Source organism: Erinaceus europaeus, chromosome 4 (assembly GCF_950295315.1).
Source record: "Erinaceus europaeus chromosome 4, mEriEur2.1, whole genome shotgun sequence".
Taxonomy (NCBI): Eukaryota; Metazoa; Chordata; class Mammalia; order Eulipotyphla; family Erinaceidae; genus Erinaceus; species Erinaceus europaeus.
In genome coordinates this window covers 68,964,094-68,981,469 of record NC_080165.1, presented here as the reverse complement: position 1 = coordinate 68,981,469, position 17,376 = coordinate 68,964,094, and the positions used below count along the sequence as shown (strand labels likewise).

The following is a 17,376-nucleotide window of genomic DNA, read 5'->3' as shown; positions in this document are numbered from 1 at the left end:
TTTTTTTTTGTCACCTGAGTAATTACTGGAGCTTGGTATCTATACAACTCCACTGCTCCTGAAGGCTACTTCTTTTTTTTTTTAGGTGACAGACAAGAGAGATAAAGGGGAAGGTGAGATAACCGAGGCATTAATCCAATGCTCACAAAGCTTCACTCCTACAGTGGGGACTAGGAGCCTGAATGTAGGTCCTTGCACACGTTGACATGTGCACTCTACCAGGTGCACCACCATTTGTCCCCCTTTAATCCTTTTTTTTTTTAAATTAAAAAAGTCAAGTATTTTTATCTATTCTATATGAGACAGAGCTGCATATGAGGGGAGAGAGTGAGAAGCCAAAGTATCATTCTGATACAGCACCAGGGAGCTTCAAGCATGCAAGTTCAATGCTCTACCACACTGAGCTATTTCCCTAGCTGCGAGTTCCCTCTCTCTTAACCTGTAAAAAATGAGGATTCCACAACCCAGGAGATGGTGCATTAGACAAAGTGTTGGACACTCAAGTCTGTGGTTCTGAGTTTGAACCCTGGCAACGTATGTGCCAGAGTGCTGCTCTGGGAAAAAAGAGAAGAATGTTGCCTCAGAATAAACTGGGATATAGCTCTGTGGTTAGAGCATATGCCTCCTGTGTATGAGGCCTGGGGTTCAAGCCCCAAGCAGCAAAGTGAACAAACACAAGTGTGGAAATTCCTCTCGTGCTGTTCAGGGAGGGGTGTGTGTGTGTGTGTGTGTTGGGCCTGAGGACCTGGGATGTGAGTGCATGTGTGCAGGGCACTGGCTCTGCTGTGGCCTGGTCCTAGCCTGACACCATGAACTTTACATTGAGAAAAACTTGGATTTCTCTCATAAGTTACTCTCTTAGCCTGATTCCTAGAAGGCCCATCACTTGGCCTTGACCCTGGACTAACCCCAACCAAAGAGTCTACAGAGGGATCCCTTGGGCAAGTTGGATAAGCTTGACCTGAAATTGACCTCTAAGGCTGGCCAGAGACTGACCCTTCACCTTTATCCAAACTGATCTACAACCCAGACTCAGGGCTAACAGCCCTCTGGCTCAAGACTGACCCAGCCAGAGATAGCTTGTCTAGACTCTTGGTCCCTGGGAGCTGGCAAAATTTGAGTAAGGTTTGCCAACTAACTGAGTGAAGGAGCACTTCATTTTAATCACATGCTACTCATTGATCCTAATGGTTATCTAAACTGAGTCCTTCTTCTTCTCCTTTTAATTTTTGCAGTCAGGAATGTAGCTTAATGATAGATTATACAGAACTTGTATGTATGATGTCCTAGGTTCACTTCCTGGTGCGACACATGCTGGAGTGATGTTGTTTGTTCTCGTCCTCTCTACCCCCTCTCAAGTAAATAAAATCAACAAGCCTTAATAAATAAGCCTGGGATGTGCTGCAGTGGCTGGTGCACTGGATCTGAAAGCATGAGGTCCTGAGTTTGATTTTCAGTATTGAATGTGCTAGAGTGATGTTCTGGTTCTCTTTCTCCCATTAAAAAATAAATCTGGGCAGGAGAGATAGCATAATGGTAATGCAAAATTACTTTCATGGGGCTGGAGAGATAGACTAAGGCTCCAGAGTCTCAGGCTTAGGCCCCAGTACCATCATAAGCCAGAGCTGAGCAGTGCTCCGCTAAAATAAGTAAAGTAATGACCCAGGAGGTGGTACAGTGACCCGAGTGCTGGGCTTACGAGTATGTGGTCCTCAGCTTGACCCTAGGTATCACGTATCATCACTGTGATTCTCTCTTTCCTCTCTATCATAAATAAATACATCTTTAAAAAAATCATATATATATATATATATATATATACATATATACATATTTCTGTCATCATTAATATTTCACCATTCTGAGCCCACTTTTCAAATAGGAAGAGAGAGACAGAGACAGAGGGAGAGAGAGAAGAAAAGATATCATAGCACCAAAGCTTCCTCCAGTGCAGTGGAGGCCTGACTTGACCCTGGGTCATGTACAGGGCAAAGCAGGTAGCCACTCAAGTGAGCTATTTCCCCCCAGCTTATTGCCCCATTCTTTGCCCCTTTAATGAAGGACCACCAAGTATCACAGGTGCACGAAATATGGCTCTAAAGTAAAAAGATGGATCCAGCAAACCCTGTGTAGGATGGGGTTCTTGAGGTGCTTTTTCCAGGAGACTATAGACCTTGTCCTGACACTGTTGCAGCTCAGACCATTTCAGGGTTCCTTTCTGGAAGGGCTTTCACCTCTGTGGCAGGCTAAGCCCTCATTTACCCAACAAATCTAATCTCCAGTTCCCACCACACAGGCTCCCTCATTTTGCACACAGGATCCCTAATTCTGCTATTATATCAGCCCTTCAATCTATCCTGTGACTCCCCTCCAAGAAGAGATTCCATAGCTAAGAAAAGCCCTGGAAAACATGTAGTCCAGTTTTTTGTTTGTTTGTTTGTTTGTGCTGATGCCAGAAAGTCACAGGCAATTCTGAGGAAGCCACCTGCTTCAAAGGGTCCCCAGACTCAGGGTGAATAACCCATGAGCCACTCTGGGAGAGGCCTGGGAGGGCAGGGCTAATACTTTTCAAGTCTGTCCCACGTCACTCCTGTTCTTGGAGGAGTCTGTGGCCCAGCCCAAATGCTGCACTGGACTCAGAGGGTTAGGATAACTGCCCTACCCTGCAGATGTTCTAAGGGAGTTAAAAGGCAAGGGGGGCGGGGCGCAGGGGAGATGGTATAGTGGTTATACAAAAAGACTTTCATGGCTGAGGCACCAAAGGGCCCAGATTCAATCCCTAGCACCACCATAAGCAACAGCTGAGCAGTGCTCTGGTAAAAATAAATATATAAATAAAATAAATAAGTAAATAAATTAAAATAAGGTGCTGGGAAGTGACACATTATGTTGAGAGTACATGCTACAATGGGACTGGGGTTCAAGCCCCCACAGTGGGGGAAGCTTCACAAGTGGTGATGCTGTGCTGCAGATGTCTCTCTTTCTCCCTCTCCCCTCTCAATTTCTGTCTCCATACAAAATAACAACAACAACAACAGGCCAAGAAGGGTACGCGGGTGTGGGGTTGGGGGTGGTTACTCACTCAAAATGCTTCTTGATCTTCTCTGACTCTGCATATTTGGAGATGCCATTGATGAAGAGAGTTCGCTTCACCTGGAGTGAGATGGGAGTGGGTTTGCCTTCCTGTGGCTCCATTCCGGAGGAGCCAGTGAGTAGAGAGGGGAGGAATAAAGGGGTGAGCAGAGAGGAACAGATGGGGTGGGAGGTCTGCAGAAGCAGCCAGGTGCCAGAGAAGGCAGGAGGAAATTTCTTTTTTTCTTTTTCTTTTTAATATTTATTTATTCCCTTTTGCTGCCTTTGCTGTTTTATTGTTGTAGTTATTATTGTTGTTATTGATGTTGTTCGTTGTTGGATAGGACAGAGAGAAATGGAGAGAGGAGGGGAAGACAGAGAGGGGGAGAGAGAGATAGACACCTGCAGACCTGCTTCACTGCTTGTGAAGTGACTCCCCTGCTTCACTGCTTATGAAGTGACTCCCCTGCAGGGGGCTCGAACTGGGATCTTTCCATTGGTCCTTGCGTTTTGCGCCATATGCGCTTAACCCTCAGTGCCTGACTCCCAGGAGGAAATTTCTTTTTTTCTTACTTTTTAAAAAAAAAATATTTATTTATTTATTTATTTATTCCCTTTTGTTGCCCTTGATGTTTTATTGTTGTAGTTATTGATGTTGTTGTTGGGATAGGACAGAGAGAAATGGAGAGAGATGGAGAAGACAGAGAGGGGAAGAAAGACATATGCAAACCTGCTTCATCGCCTGTGAAGTGACTCCCCTGCAGGTGGGGAGCCGGGGACTCGAACCGGGATCTTTACATCAGTCCTTGTGCTTTACACCACATGCGCTTATCCCACCATGCTACTTAGCCCTACTCCCCCAGGAGGAAATTTCTAAGAGACATCTGGCAGTGGGTCTAAAGAAAGAGCCATGTGACCCTTGCTCCCCAAGGGGCTACAGAATGGGAGAAGAAAGGTTGCTATCCCAGATCACGGTGGCTCACATAGCCTATCCTTCCCAGCGGAGGCACTGCTGTCACTCCGTTTCACAGATGGGAACATCAAGGTGAGGTGAGATAACCTAACTTGTAGGGTAGGGATTTCCTGAGCGGCTGAGCCAGGACTTACACCTTGCTGGCCTAACCCCAGATGGGGCAGCCCTCTGTCTAAAGCTCAGGATGCAAAGGGAAGGGGAAGGCAGTGTGGGTGGGGCACCCACGAAGGCCACTCACGAGGTCGTCCTCCTTATAGCGCATCTTGGAGGTGTGTCTGCGCATGCTGTAGACGGTGAGCAGTAGGTACAGGAAGGCGAAGGAGGTGTGCAGCCACAGCAGGTTGTTCCTGGGCCGAGCAGAGGGGTGCATGGACACCCCCGATCTTCTAGGGGGAGCTTAACCCGGTACAAGGACCCTCTCTTGCCATAAGCTTCTGCCACCCGCTCCACACAGGGCAGGCCCTACACCTTTTAGGCTCTGAGAGCACTCCACCTTAAGTGAAATGTCCACCTTAAGAGGCCACTTCTTTGTGTCCCCCCCCCCCTTATTTCCAGAGCACTGCTCAGCTCTGGCTTCTGGTGGTACTGGGGACTGAACCTGGGATCTCAGAGCCTCAGGCATGAAAGTCTGCTGCATAAACCACCGAACTATCTCCCCAGTTCCCAGACCCACTGTGCTTGCTGCCTTCTGACTGCCCTCCAGCCAGCCTGGATCCAGACTACACCCTCCCCTTCTTCACCCAGCCATCCCTGGAGAGCCCCTGCAGGCACAGAGCACTCAATCCCCCTCAGCCACCTGTGCTGGTGCAGCCTAAGTTCAGGCCCCAGAACTCAACCTAACCAGGCGCTTCTCATCCTTACCCTGATTTCAAGTTGGCAATGGTGGTTCTCCCAAAGCTGTAGGCATTGTTTTCTGGTGTGGGGTAGAAAGAGGGAGAAGACGGTACTGGAGTCAGGGCAGGTCCCCTCTCGGTCAACCCCCCCGCCCAGCCGTTTTATCCATGGGTCTTCACTGACCCAGCAGGTCCCCTGAGAAGTTGACGGGCAGTACAATGCCCACAGAGAGGACGCCCACAATGACCAGCAGTCCGATGATGTGCCGCTGGAAGGACAGGTAGTGCACGGCGTCACCCCCACATTTGTCTCGGATCTCGTCATCCCTGAAGCAGGGTGGGCACAGCAGAGACAGGTAAGGGAAGGCCAGGGCAATGGAGCTGCCTAGACTCACCCACCCCAGACCAACCCCAGCCCAACCCCAGCCCAGCCCACCCTCCCCTGCCAATCTGGCAGCAGAATGGGGCTGAACTTGTGCCTCTGGGTAGGGAGAGAGGAGGGAAGGGAAGGAATATGGGGGGGGGGGCTTCATGGAGAAAGGGAGTGGAGGGATAGAGAGAAGTAAAGACAGAAGGGAGGATGGAGTAAAAAAAAAAAGTAGAGAGAAGGAGGGAGATTAAGGGATGGAGAGAAAGAGGAAGGAGAAAAGAAGAGATGGCCCAGGAGGAGGAACAGGGGGACTGAAGTTTTGGAGTGCTGCTGGGGAGGGTCCCCCTGAAGTGGTGCTGACCTGTCCCTGCTTTCTGCTTCTCTGAGTGCTCCCTGCCTGACTGCTGCACTCTGGCTGATGTCCATCTGCCTGGTGCCTGCTAAAAACTGGCTTCTGCCTGCTGGGCTGTCTGCTCACAGCCTGCCAGAGCCCACCTGCTCTGCACGGAGGTCTGGGAAGCAGGGAGGTCTGGGAAGCAGGGGGGGTCTGCCCCCTATTCTCACAGGAGTCCTGAGGCCAGGTGGACTCTCTGGGCAGAGGGGTCCGAAAAGGGTAGTGGGGTGACGTGAGGCCAGATCAGAGTACAGCGGAGGCCAGGACCCCTGGGGAGATGCTAGGCTAGCTAGGAGCTCTAAGGCCCTCCAAGCTGTTGGCGTCTGGACAGGCTCTGATGTTTCTTTCTTTAGCCCTTGCAGAGTGTTCACTTACTTTATCCTGAAGATGGCTGTCAGCCAGGAACAGAAACCCTGGGGGGGGGGGGGGGGGAAGAAGGCCATTAGCTGGAGTCCCCATTCCAAGTCCCCTCCCTATAGATTCAACACCCAGGCTACCTCCAGTCCCACCCACTCTGTTCTCACACAGCCACCTCCACTGGGGCTCAGTGTAGCAGCCTCCTCTGTCTCCCAAACAATGAGCTCACCCCCAGAGGAAAGGTACTTGCCCACAAGGAGAAAGGATTAATGCCACCTTGGGGTTTCTGTGAACCCTCACACCCAGAGTTACCATATCTGCAGGGACCCAGTAGGGCAGTAGAACCGGAAGTCCCTCAGTTGTTCAGGCCAGGGTAGCAATGGGCAGGGCTCAAGATTCTAAAATCATGGGACCTCCTGACCTACAGCTAATGGGAAGACTCTGTGACATGGCTGCCCCAAAGCATGGGGTCAGCCCCACTGTCTGAAGTCGTATCTCCTTTCTTCTATAGTATATCCCACACGGACCCAAACTGGGGTCACTGAGAGCTGCAATCTCCATCCCCACCCATACCCCAAACCAGCTTTGGGTTGAGCTCAGCAGCAGGCCAGGAAGTCTTTGAGGGAGGGACAGGCAGAGAACTCCCACCCCCTGGAAAAGTGCAGTTTGACAGAGGAGGGAGGAACCAAGAGATGCCCTCCAGCTGGGATGCAGATGTGCCACCTGTCACCAACATCACCTAAGGCTAGGGACCATCTGGGTGCCTCTAGCTGGCAGAGGGGATCGCTCTGCTTTGTCACTTATCAGGGTGAGTCTGACTTAGGAAGCAGGCAGGCTTCTTCTGCTCTAGCTGCTAGGGGACCTGGCATCCTGGCAGCCCAGGGCTCTCAGCCTGAGCTGGGGTGAGCAGAGCTGTGCTAGGTACTAGACAGGTTCTGACCTGCACCCCCACCCTGGTGGAATGGCAGGTGATGTCAGAGCACTGAGTCTGACATCAAGAGAGCAAGGGGGCTGAGGTGCATCACTGAGTCCCAGCCCTCTCCATATGGCAACTGCTACTCAGCGCTCAACCACAGACAGGCTGGGTTAGGACCTCTACACAGCATCACTGTGGACTCAGTGTTTGCTAGGCAGGCCTGGAAGGCACATTGTGCCTTCAAGAACCATGCCTGAGAAAAAGTGGTCTTGCAGCCCGGGAGATGGAGCAGTCACAAAGAGCTGGACTCTCCTACAGGAGGTCCCAAGTTTGATCCCTGGCAGCACATGTACTATAGTGATGCTCTGGTTCTCTCTCTCTCTCCCCTCCCCTCCCCCTCCTCTCTTTCTCATAAATAAATAAATCTTTGAAACAAATGAAGAAACAAAAAAACTGAAAGTGTCCATGGTCTGGGAAGTGGTGCAGTGGGTAAAATGCTGGACTCTCAGGCACAACACCCCAGCTGCTCATGTACCAGAATGAAGTCTGATTTTCTCTCTCGCTCTCTCTCTCTTCCTCCTCCTACTTTTTATTAATAAATAAATATATTTAAAAATTTTTTTATTTTCCCTTGTTTTTTTACTGTTGTCGTAGTTATTGTTGTTATTGATGTCACTGTTGTTGGAAAGGACAGAGAGAAATGGAGGAGGGGCAGACAGAAAGGGAGAGAGAAAGACAGACACCTGCAGACCGGCTTCACCACCTGTGAAGCGACTTCCCTGCAGGTGGGGAACTGGGGCTTGAACTGGGATCCTTACGGCAGTCCTTGCGCTTCATGCCATGTGTGCTTAACCCACTGCACTACCACTCGACCACCTAAATCTTTTCTTTTAAAGGGCCTTGAAGGTTAATCAGTAAAAGCGGGTCCCAAATCACCACTGTGTTCCACAGAAGTCTGGGAATCATGAATGTTCAACCTATATGCTGTTTTAGAAGCTGACACAGAGGAAAGAGTCAGGACTTGTGGGCCTGGGACTTTATCCTGAGGCTTTTAGATGATCCTTCACCTTGAGAGGAGAAGCCCCCGCTCCATGGGCCCCTGAGCCATCTGGGGAAGGGCTACTCACATTGTCTCTTTGGTCAAAGTCGACAGAGCTGGAGACAGAGGTGAGGCGTTCATAGCGGTCATGGCTGTCCCCGTGCATAGCTGAAGCCACACTGGGGATGGGGAGATGAGAGATTAGAGAGGCTGATGAGTGTGAGCCCATGGGAAACAGGGGTGAAGTGGGTGGACTCCCACCCTGGTGCTCCAGGAGCTAGATAAGCACAGAAAGCGCAAGAGGCAAAAGCAGGGGTGGAATTGGGGGGTCAGCGGGGGGTGGGGGTGGGGTTAGGGTTGGAGAGGGATGGCGGCCCCTTCCCTGCCTCCCTTAAACACAATTCTTTCCCTTGAGAGGGGTCTGGGGGTGGGGGGTGGGGAAGGCTGACTTAGGGCAGACTGAGAAGAGAGAGGGAAGTCCGAGTTATCCCTACCCAGACTCTCCAAGGAGGCTAAAGAATGAATGAGTGAGAAGGTGTGGGGGAGATAATGGTATGCAAAAGGACTTTCATGCGTGAGGGTCCAAAGACCCAAGTTCAATCCTATGCACCACCATAAACCAGAGCTGAGTAGTGCTCTGATCTCATCTTTTTCACTGTATCCTTTGTCCATTAGAAAAAAAAAGTGAAGTGAGTCCTGCAGTTCCTGAGTCCACAGTAGGGGGAGAGGAAGAGTCACTATATGCACAGGACAATGGGGAAGTGAAGGGAAGGGGTGGGTAGGAGGAGCTCCAGCCTGGTAGGGGATAAAGGGGGGCAGAGGATGCTTTCCAGATGGGTCCCTAGTCTCCCTCCACTCTGATCCCAACAGCTTCCACAACTCTAACTCTAGTCCCTTGGGTAGAGACAGTAAAGTGACACAAAGGACTACTCTGGCTGCCTAAGCACCCCCCCACCTCACCCCCCCTTCAAAGGGGTGAGCAGAGAACCCTGGAAGAGAAAGAGCTAGATGTTATGGGACAGGGAGCCACTGGGGACACCCGACCTTGTCTCTGCATCCAACATCAAGTGTAGTGTGTGTTCTTGGGAGAATAGCTCTGTCCCCACCCCCGCCCAATTCCACCAGGGCCACTAAAGTCGCAAGCATGAGGGGGACTCCCAGGTGGAGAGTCAGAAAGAGAGAGAAAGTAGGGGTGTGGTATGTGAGGCAGAGACAAGCTGGGGGGGGGGGGGGGGGGCTGGCTCAGCAAAGCACACCGCCTGCGTTAATCCGAAACATGAGCCTGCAGAGGAGAAAACCACCAGGAATGGAAACCAGCGATGTGGCGGGGCAAGAAGAGCAGTGAGAAGAAAAGGGAAGAAAAGGGAAAGTTGGTTTAGTGGGGGTGAGGGGGCTGGTGCCCCACATACTATTCCTGTTCCACTCGGTCCCTCTCCTGTCGCCAAAGCCTGGGAACAGAGAATAGACAGGGTTAGCAGGGGGTGGGGGGGCCTTAGGGACTGGTGAGGGACAAAGGCCCAACTCTGGACCTTCCTGTCCCCCCACTCTGGAACTCTTCATCCCCTGCCTCCAAAGAGAGAGGGCTGACTCTTTCCTCTTCTGAGGAGTGTGAAACAGATGTGTGTGTGTGTGTGTGTGTGTGTGTGTATGTGTGCACGCATGTGTACGCGTGCTTGCACATATATACGTGCACTTGCATGTAAGGGGTGTGTAAGGGTGAGGCAGAGGTCCAGAGTCTTACCTGTCTGCATCTGTCACCAAGGCCAGTCGCCCATAGTCCCAAGCCACTTTCCGGAGGATGGAGAATAAGAACAGCAGCGCCTGAGGTTAAGAGAGGGTTCCAGGCCACCCAGTCACTGAACTGGCTGGGAGGGCGGGGGGGGGGGGAGGGGGGGGTTGGAGGGGGCAGAATTATGTCTGGGAAGGGATGACCCTACTCTAGGTGAGTGGTAAGGGTGAGGCTGTGGTCAGGATAGGTCTGGGTGATGGGGAGGTCTCCTGCTGCTGAGCTTGGGGATGTCAAGGTCTGGGGGGAGAGTGGTCAGAGCTACGGAACTCAGCCAGTTGTCCAGAAGATGTGGATGCTGAGGCTGGAGGGTGGCCCATGGGCACTCACCAGGAAGCACATGAAGTCCAAGGCCAACACGGTGGGGACACCCCCGAAGGGCAGGCCTTGTAGGACAGTGCTGCGGATTCGGGCACTGTAACAGTAGTCCTTGGGGTTGCTGTTGTTGAGGGCCGTGGTGCCCAGTGTGGCCAGCAGGAAGGGCAGCATGGCTGCTACTGCCGCATGGTCCTCCTGGGCAAGAGGCAGATCGGGTCAGCCAGGCATGGCCCCTTCCCCCTCCTGAGTCCAACAGGTGGACATGGGGAGGGGGTCGATGAGGGCAGATCTCTGGGGTTTCTGGGTTAAGTGAAGCTCTGGCACCTGGAGATAAAGGCTTGAGGAGAGGAGAGTGGAGTCACATGCATTTATCTTCCCTGGCTCTGGGGAACTCAGGCCAGACCTGCACTGGGAAGACAGGCTTTTTTTTTTTTTTTTTTTTAGAGCACTGTTCAGCTCTGGCTTATGATGGGTGCAGGGGACTGAACCTAGAACTTCAAAGCCTCAGGCATGAGAGTCTGATGCATAACCACCATGCTATCTACCCTCTGCCCCAGGCTTTCTTTTTTTAAAGTACATTTTGTTTTATTTTAATGAGAAAGATACCAATATATTTCTATCTACATCTGAGCACTGCTCCACTGGGGACTAAACCTGAGACTTTGGAACTTCAGGCATGAAAATCTTTTTGCATAGCCATTATGCTATCTCCCCAGCCCAGCCCACACAAGTTTTCTAAGCTGGAAATTCTCCATGAGTCTCTACCATCTACCTTTCACCACTCCTATACAGCTTACACTAAAAAAAAAAAAAAAAAAAAGCCCAAACCAAACAAGCAACAATAAAATAAGTAAGCAAACAAAAACCCAACAACAAAAAAGTTTTCCAATGATCTGTCACAGGTAAGGAGCAGAGCTGAACTTAAGGGATTGGGAGGTGCTTAAGTCTGAGGATCAAGGCTAAGGAGAGGGGTCTCTGGGCCAGGAGTCAGCTACCCTACTCCGACCTTCTCCTTCTCCCCCCATTAGAGAAAAGGCACGAGTTCATTTGCGTAGAGTTTAATGGCCAGTATAATTGGTTTCCAAAACGAGCTTCAGAATGGTCCCTCTGTCCTCAAAGTTGGGGGTTTTAGGATGAACTCAACGTGGGGAATAGGAAAAATCAGAATTGTGTCGGTGATAGCTGCCTGTCCCCAGCTACTCGCGCTGTGCTCAATCTTCAACCCTAGCAGCAGGTACACTTTTCTCTTCTCCCACCTCCCTCCCCTCCAACTTTACACTGGGTCACTAGCGTGCCTGCCGTGCGAAGACTACAACTCCCAGAGTGCCCTGCTCCTGCCTCCGAAGCAGGGCAGGCTGGGAAGGCCTTGCCCTCCAGCGAGCTTTTCCATTGGCAAATGCAGAGAGAGTGGGTGGGGGCCATTTCCACCACCCAAGCTCCCAGTAGCTGGGTTGACGCCCGGCTAGGTTCCCCAGCTAGCGGTGGTCTCGTGCTCCTGATGCATGGAGTGGTGGTGGGGGGGGGGGGGTAAAGAATCCCAGTTCATCGAGTCTGATTCTCAGTTCCACCTCCCACTGCAAGCTGGCCGGGAAGCCAGGGTATGGAGCTGAGCAGGGCTCTGGGGAGGCTCCAGGGGCGGAGAAGTGTGGCCAAGACATCGCTGCCCCACCCCCATCCTGCTGGCGGGCCCCTGGGGCCCCTACCGCTGACAACATTGAAGCTCTGTGGATGGGGGCGGGGTGGGGGATCCCCAGGGAAGAAAGCAAACTAGACAAAGAGAACAACAGACCAAGAATCAGGCTGGTGACTGCAACTGTAAGAGAAAGCATTCCCCACCCCCCACCCTCCCCAGCCCTTGGGGTGACTCAGAGTGTTTCTCCAGCCTTCCAGTTTCATTCCTGTCCCCCACCCCCCTCCCTAACACTTCACCTGCAGGGTAAGAGGCCCCAATTCTTGGATGGAGAGAAAAAGCTGGGGTTGTTTATGTGTTCCACTGGGTCCTGGGGAGTCTCTGAAAAGCCTGAGTTAGGAAGGCAAAGGCAGTTGATTGCCTTGGGTATTATGTCTCTCTTTTCCTTTCCAGCCCAACCTGCCTTTTGAAAAATGCTAATTTTGAATTATGGTGGTTATCATTGGTGGGGCGGGTGAGGGAGGGAGCATAGAAATTTGGTGGAGGGTGCAGTGTGGAACTATATCCTGCAATCCTACAGTCTTGTAAACCACTACTAATCACACACACACACACACACACACACACACACACACACCAGGTACCTCGTTAAGCGCACATATTACAGTGTGCAAGGACCCAGGTTCAAGTCCCTGGTCCCTACCTGCGGAGGGAAGTCTTCACAAGTGGTTAGGCAGGGCTGCAGGTGTCTTTCTTCCCCACTTTCTTTCAGTTTCTCTCTGTCTCTATCCAATAATAAATAAAAAGAAAATGTGCCACTGTCTTTTGCCCAATGCTTTAGAGATAATGCATATGTGATTTCTTTTAACTCTAGAACATCTAGTGTGGTACTGTCATTTTAGGATGTGAGCACAGGCTAAGCCACTTTCCCAAAGATAGACTGTGAAGGAAATGATGGTCCCAGGTTCAACCTTAGGCCAGCTTTTCTTTCCCACTAAAGCTTGAACACTTTTCTGGGCACAGTGATGCTTTCTGATGTGCCTGGCACACAATTCTGCAAAGCAGAGAGACTGTGTAAGTGTCCTCTGGCTAGAGAACACCTCAGCATCTGTGGACCTGTGTGTTCTGATGTGACAGGGAGGAGGGGAGCTAGGTGACTGCAAGACAGCCCACAGAAAGGAAGGTAGCTGTGGATCTCTGGGAGAGAGTTGTGGGGGTGTGTCTGGAGGCCTGTACATGTAAACACACACACACACACACACACACACACCCCGTCTAGAATGTGGTGGGCACAGGGGAGGTCAGAGGTAAGTATAACTATCTTGGTAGTTGGGAGACTTCTATTAGCTCCCTCCCTCTTTAATTCCCAAGCTCAATGCACTCGAGAATTCAAGACAGCTCTCTCCTACTCTGTCTGTTTCCCCAAGTCCAAAGTTCTACCAGGCCAGAATATGATGGGTAGGGACTCACTGGAGTGCCCAAAATTCTCTATTCTGGAAGGAAGGTTGGACATTCTGGAAGCTTTTACATTAAGAGGGTCTGTGGGATGAGGTGAAGGTTCAGGTAGATGCTTAGTAACTGAAGCCACTAGGTCCACCTGCTGCCTTTCTCTGCACAGCCCTGAGGCACTCTCTTCTCCAGGATGGTATCCATCTCCCCACCTGCATCACAGGGAAGGCAGGGCACAGTCACTGTGCTGGGTTTACAAGGGAGGAAGTAGGGAGGAGAGACAACTCACTGAGGTCACCGGGCAGGTAAAGGGTGGAGCTGAGCGGGTGGTTCAGCTTGCTCACAGAGTTACTCCAAGTTCTTAATTGTGGGGGCAGGGTTGCTGGGCTGAGTTTTATCCAGGGCAGCAGCTGAGAGGAGGGGAAAGACTGAGGCAAACTAGTGTGTCTTCTCCAACACAAGGGGTTGTCTTGGGCAGTCATATCCTAGAACTCTGCTTGTCTAACAGTAAGATTTTAACTGGAAACATGTACAGAGAGCACCAAAGGGGTTCTAGCTCACTGAAGGTTGTTACTTTACCATTAACATGAGCTTGGGTGGCTGGGTATATGGTGAAAATGGGGAAATGATCAATAGAACATCTTTTTCTTTTCTTTCTTTCTTTTTTTTTACAAGAGCTTTGCTCAACTCAGGCTTCTAGTGGTATGAAGATTTGAACCTGAAACCTTTGGTGCCACTGGCCTAAAGACCTTTCTGCACAGCCAATATGCTATCTCCCCTGGAACATCTCTCTCTGTCTCTGTCTTCTTTTTTTGCCATTTTCCCCCTTGTTGTTTATTGTTTTTATTATTGTTGTTATTGCTGTTGTTGTTGGATAGGTCAGAGAGAAATAAAGAGGAAAGGAAGACAGAGAGTGGGAGAGACAGACACCTGCAGACCTGCTTCACTGCTTGTCAAGCGACCTCCCTGCAGGTGGGGAACCAGGGGCTCGAACTGGGATCCTTATGGCAGTCCTTGCACTTTGTGCCATGTGTGCTTAACCCACTGTGCTACCGCCCAAGCCCCAGTATATCTCTTTCTTACAGTAGCACTGGGAGAGATTTAGTTTAGAGCCCAAGAAGGCAGTGGGGTGTTCTGAGAGAAGGAAAGATGGCTGCTGGATCTGCTACTGTGTAACTTGGACCTCAGTCATCCAATCTGTATCAGAGAGACATGCAGGTCCATGCTCCACCCCCAGCAGCAAGGGCAACAGTCTTCATCAATGAGGATTAAAGTGGCAAGAAATTAATGTATCCATCCCATACTGAGTTAACTACTAAAAGGCACTATTGAAAGGGTAGGGGGGTGTGTGTATGTGTGTGTGTGTGTGTGTGTGTGTGTGTGTGTACACTTTCCAAATGCTTACTAGTTTACTCCAGGTAACAAACAACTCTTTGGATAGTGGGGAATAGAGAAGGCCCAGACTTGTCCAAATATCCTGCAACCGAGGGATAATATTTTTGTCAGATACTGACTGAGTCAAGCTTAACCAGCTGTAACCTGCTGCCTTGGACCCTAGAAGACATTTCCACTGGGGAGCTGGGGGCTGCCAGGTTTTCTTTGGGGGGTAAGCCCACCCTGTTTCTACCTGTTTGCCTTCCCTCTTGCTGTAGTTTCCAGACCCTCCACTCAGGCACTGGCTTTACAGTTTCAAGTCCTGTGGGAGATACTTGGGGACAGGCCGGGTGGTAAGAACAAAGGCTGTAGGATAGGACAGAGCTCACATCTGCTCAGGGCATAATCTTTCTTTCTTTTTTTTTTTTTTTAACTTTTTTTTATATTTATTTATTTTCCCTATTGTTGCCCTGGTTGTAGCCTTGTTGTGGTTATTATTGTTATTGTTGATTTTGTTCATTGTTGGATAGAACAGAGAAAAATGGAGAGAGGAGAAGACAGAGAGTGGGAGAGAAAGATAGACACCTGCAGACCTGCTTCACCGCTTGTGAAGTGACTTCCCTGCAGGTGGGGAGCCGGGGGCTTGAACCGGGATCCTTATGTCAGTCCTTGAGCTTTCTGCCACGTGCGCTTAACCCGCTGCACTACCGCCCCACTCCCTGGACATAATCTTTCAAGGCCCACATTTGGGGGAAGGTACGGCTGGGACTTTACACATGTGCAATTTCACTGGTCAGAACAGCTTTTTCATTCACATAGCAACAGAGACATCATGGCACTGGAGCTTTCCCCTTTGCTATAGCACCTTTCGTGCATGTGCTCTACCCAGTGAGCTATCTCTGCACCCCTAGGCTTATTATATCACTGCAATGGATCTTGCTACCTGCATCTGTACATGGGAATAAGACATCAGCTGTGTGGTTGTTTGGGGGATCAGACATGATGAATTACATTAAGCTCTTAATATGGTTCAAGGCACATCATGGGTTCTAGGAAATTAGCTATTGTTGTCAAAAAAGTATGAAATAGGGGTCAGACACTGGGAGAGTGCACACATTACTATGTGCAAGGACCCAGGTTTAAGACCCTGGTCCCCACCCATGGCAGAAGCTTCATGAGCAGTGGGGCAATGCTGCAAGTGTCTCTCTTCCTCCCACCTGTTCTTCCCTTCCAATTTCTGTCTCTAACCAAAGTAATAATAATAGTAGTAATAGTAATAACAGCTCTCAGGAGTGGTAGATCCGTGGTACAGGCACCAGTCCCAGCAAAAACCCTGATGTCAATAAAAATAAATAAATAAATAGTATTAAGTAGGTGGGCATAGTGGAAGAAAACTGGCATCAAATGAAGTGGGATTTAAAATGATGGAGTCCCTCAGTCTGGATGGACTTCCTGTTTAGACCCAGGGGCCTACACTGGGTTTGGGACTGTGTCACCGAACGGCAGGAAGTGCTCCTACACTCTCCAGACACCTGTAGTGTCCATCTGTAGTGGACAGGGACATGGGGGCACTAGAGGGTCAGAAGTTCAGAGCCGTTATTGATCACCTGCCAGGCAGGGCGCTAGGCTCTTTACCTGGGTGCTCCAGCATGATCCTAATAACTAAATCATGGAAAGAAGTGGCAGCAAACACTTTTTAATGGAAACTAAGGTTCAGATAGGTTAAGTCCCGTGTCAAGGTCACACCGCTGAAGAATGGCAGAGCTAGAAGTTGAACTGAGTCTGCTAACCCTCTGCTTTAACTGGAGGGAATCTGTGGGATGCCTACATGGGGCTTCTGAGCTCCCCATCACCAGTCTTATCCCAGCCCAGCGACTCAAGGGTCAAGACCAAGTTAGTCGAGCGAACAGCAGGCCCCGGCATGTGCCACCAGGGGCATGCCAGGGCTTGGACCCTCTGTATGACAGGGTGCCCTGGAGGACAGTCCTACTGGCAGCACAGAGCAGAGAAGCCTGGCGGACACTCCCACTCCCCTCTTTACACTCCTTGGAGGCAGCACTGGAGCCCCTCCTTAGCAGGGGCTGGGACACAACCTCATTCTTCTGGGCTGCTATGGAGACCACAGAGTTGGGTTTTGGGTAGAGAGGCTTGGGTCCCTCACCCTTCAGGGGTGGAGGAGTGCTGAGTGTCCGGACCTAGACCTCCACCCACGCCACCTGGGCAGATGGCAGTGAACACAGAGAGACCCAAGGACAGCCAGACCCTCTGACCTCTCCTTTCCACTTCCCACGCGTCCTTCTGGGAAACCAGGTGCCAAAGCCTTGGGACCGTCCTACCCTGACTGTCAAGAAAGCCGGGAGAGACAAAGCGACCTCCGTCCCCAACCGCGGGTTCGTCCAGGGAACCCTGGCCCCAGCGCCCCCCCTCCCCATTACGCAGGCCCGGCAGCTCATGAATGAACTGCACTGTGTGGGGCGAAGGCAGAGGACGCGCTCAGGGGCCCGCCGCCTCCCGGGCACGCCGGCCGGTTACCAGACCCGCGGGGCCAGCGGCCGGCCTGCTGCCCGCATACACGACACCTGCCTCGTTGGAGCCCGAACCCCCGCCCCGGGCCGGCTCTGGGGGATCTTCGGCCCCCGAAAAGACAAGACTCTGAGGGTGTCGGACTTGGCAGCCCAGAGATCCACAACTCGGGGGCGAGGGCGGCCGGCTCTCCAAAGTGGCGACCGCGGGCTAGAGGGGCGCAGCTGGACCCCGAGGTGCGCCCCGGAGACGCGTATCAGGACGGGGCAGCTGCTTAGGGAGAGTGGCGCTCGGGGCCCAAGGTGGGGGTGCCACCTCTCAGGTCTCCGGAGGGATGGGGAC

General features: G+C 51.3%; 1 protein-coding gene across 4 annotated transcripts in view; it reads right to left on the bottom strand.

Annotated features, from left to right (window-relative positions):
- TMEM63B (transmembrane protein 63B) overlaps nt 1–17,376 on the bottom strand; it is a 28,293-nt gene that overhangs the window by 9,969 nt on the left and 948 nt on the right. For 3 of the 4 annotated variants that reach the window (XM_060189883.1, XM_060189885.1, XM_007530400.3), the window contains exons 2-10: nt 10,071–10,253; nt 9,696–9,775; nt 9,364–9,402; nt 8,043–8,133; nt 6,018–6,055; nt 5,063–5,205; nt 4,907–4,958; nt 4,284–4,392; nt 3,083–3,153 (exon numbers count right to left, since the gene is read on the bottom strand). In XM_060189883.1, the coding sequence (XP_060045866.1) occupies nt 3,083–3,153; nt 4,284–4,392; nt 4,907–4,958; nt 5,063–5,205; nt 6,018–6,055; nt 8,043–8,133; nt 9,364–9,402; nt 9,696–9,775; nt 10,071–10,229 (782 nt within the window). In that variant the 5' untranslated portion in view covers nt 10,230–10,253. The remainder of the gene's footprint in view (nt 1–3,082; nt 3,154–4,283; nt 4,393–4,906; nt 4,959–5,062; nt 5,206–6,017; nt 6,056–8,042; nt 8,134–9,363; nt 9,403–9,695; nt 9,776–10,070; nt 10,254–17,376) is intronic. The other variant, XM_060189884.1, reaches the window with a different exon arrangement.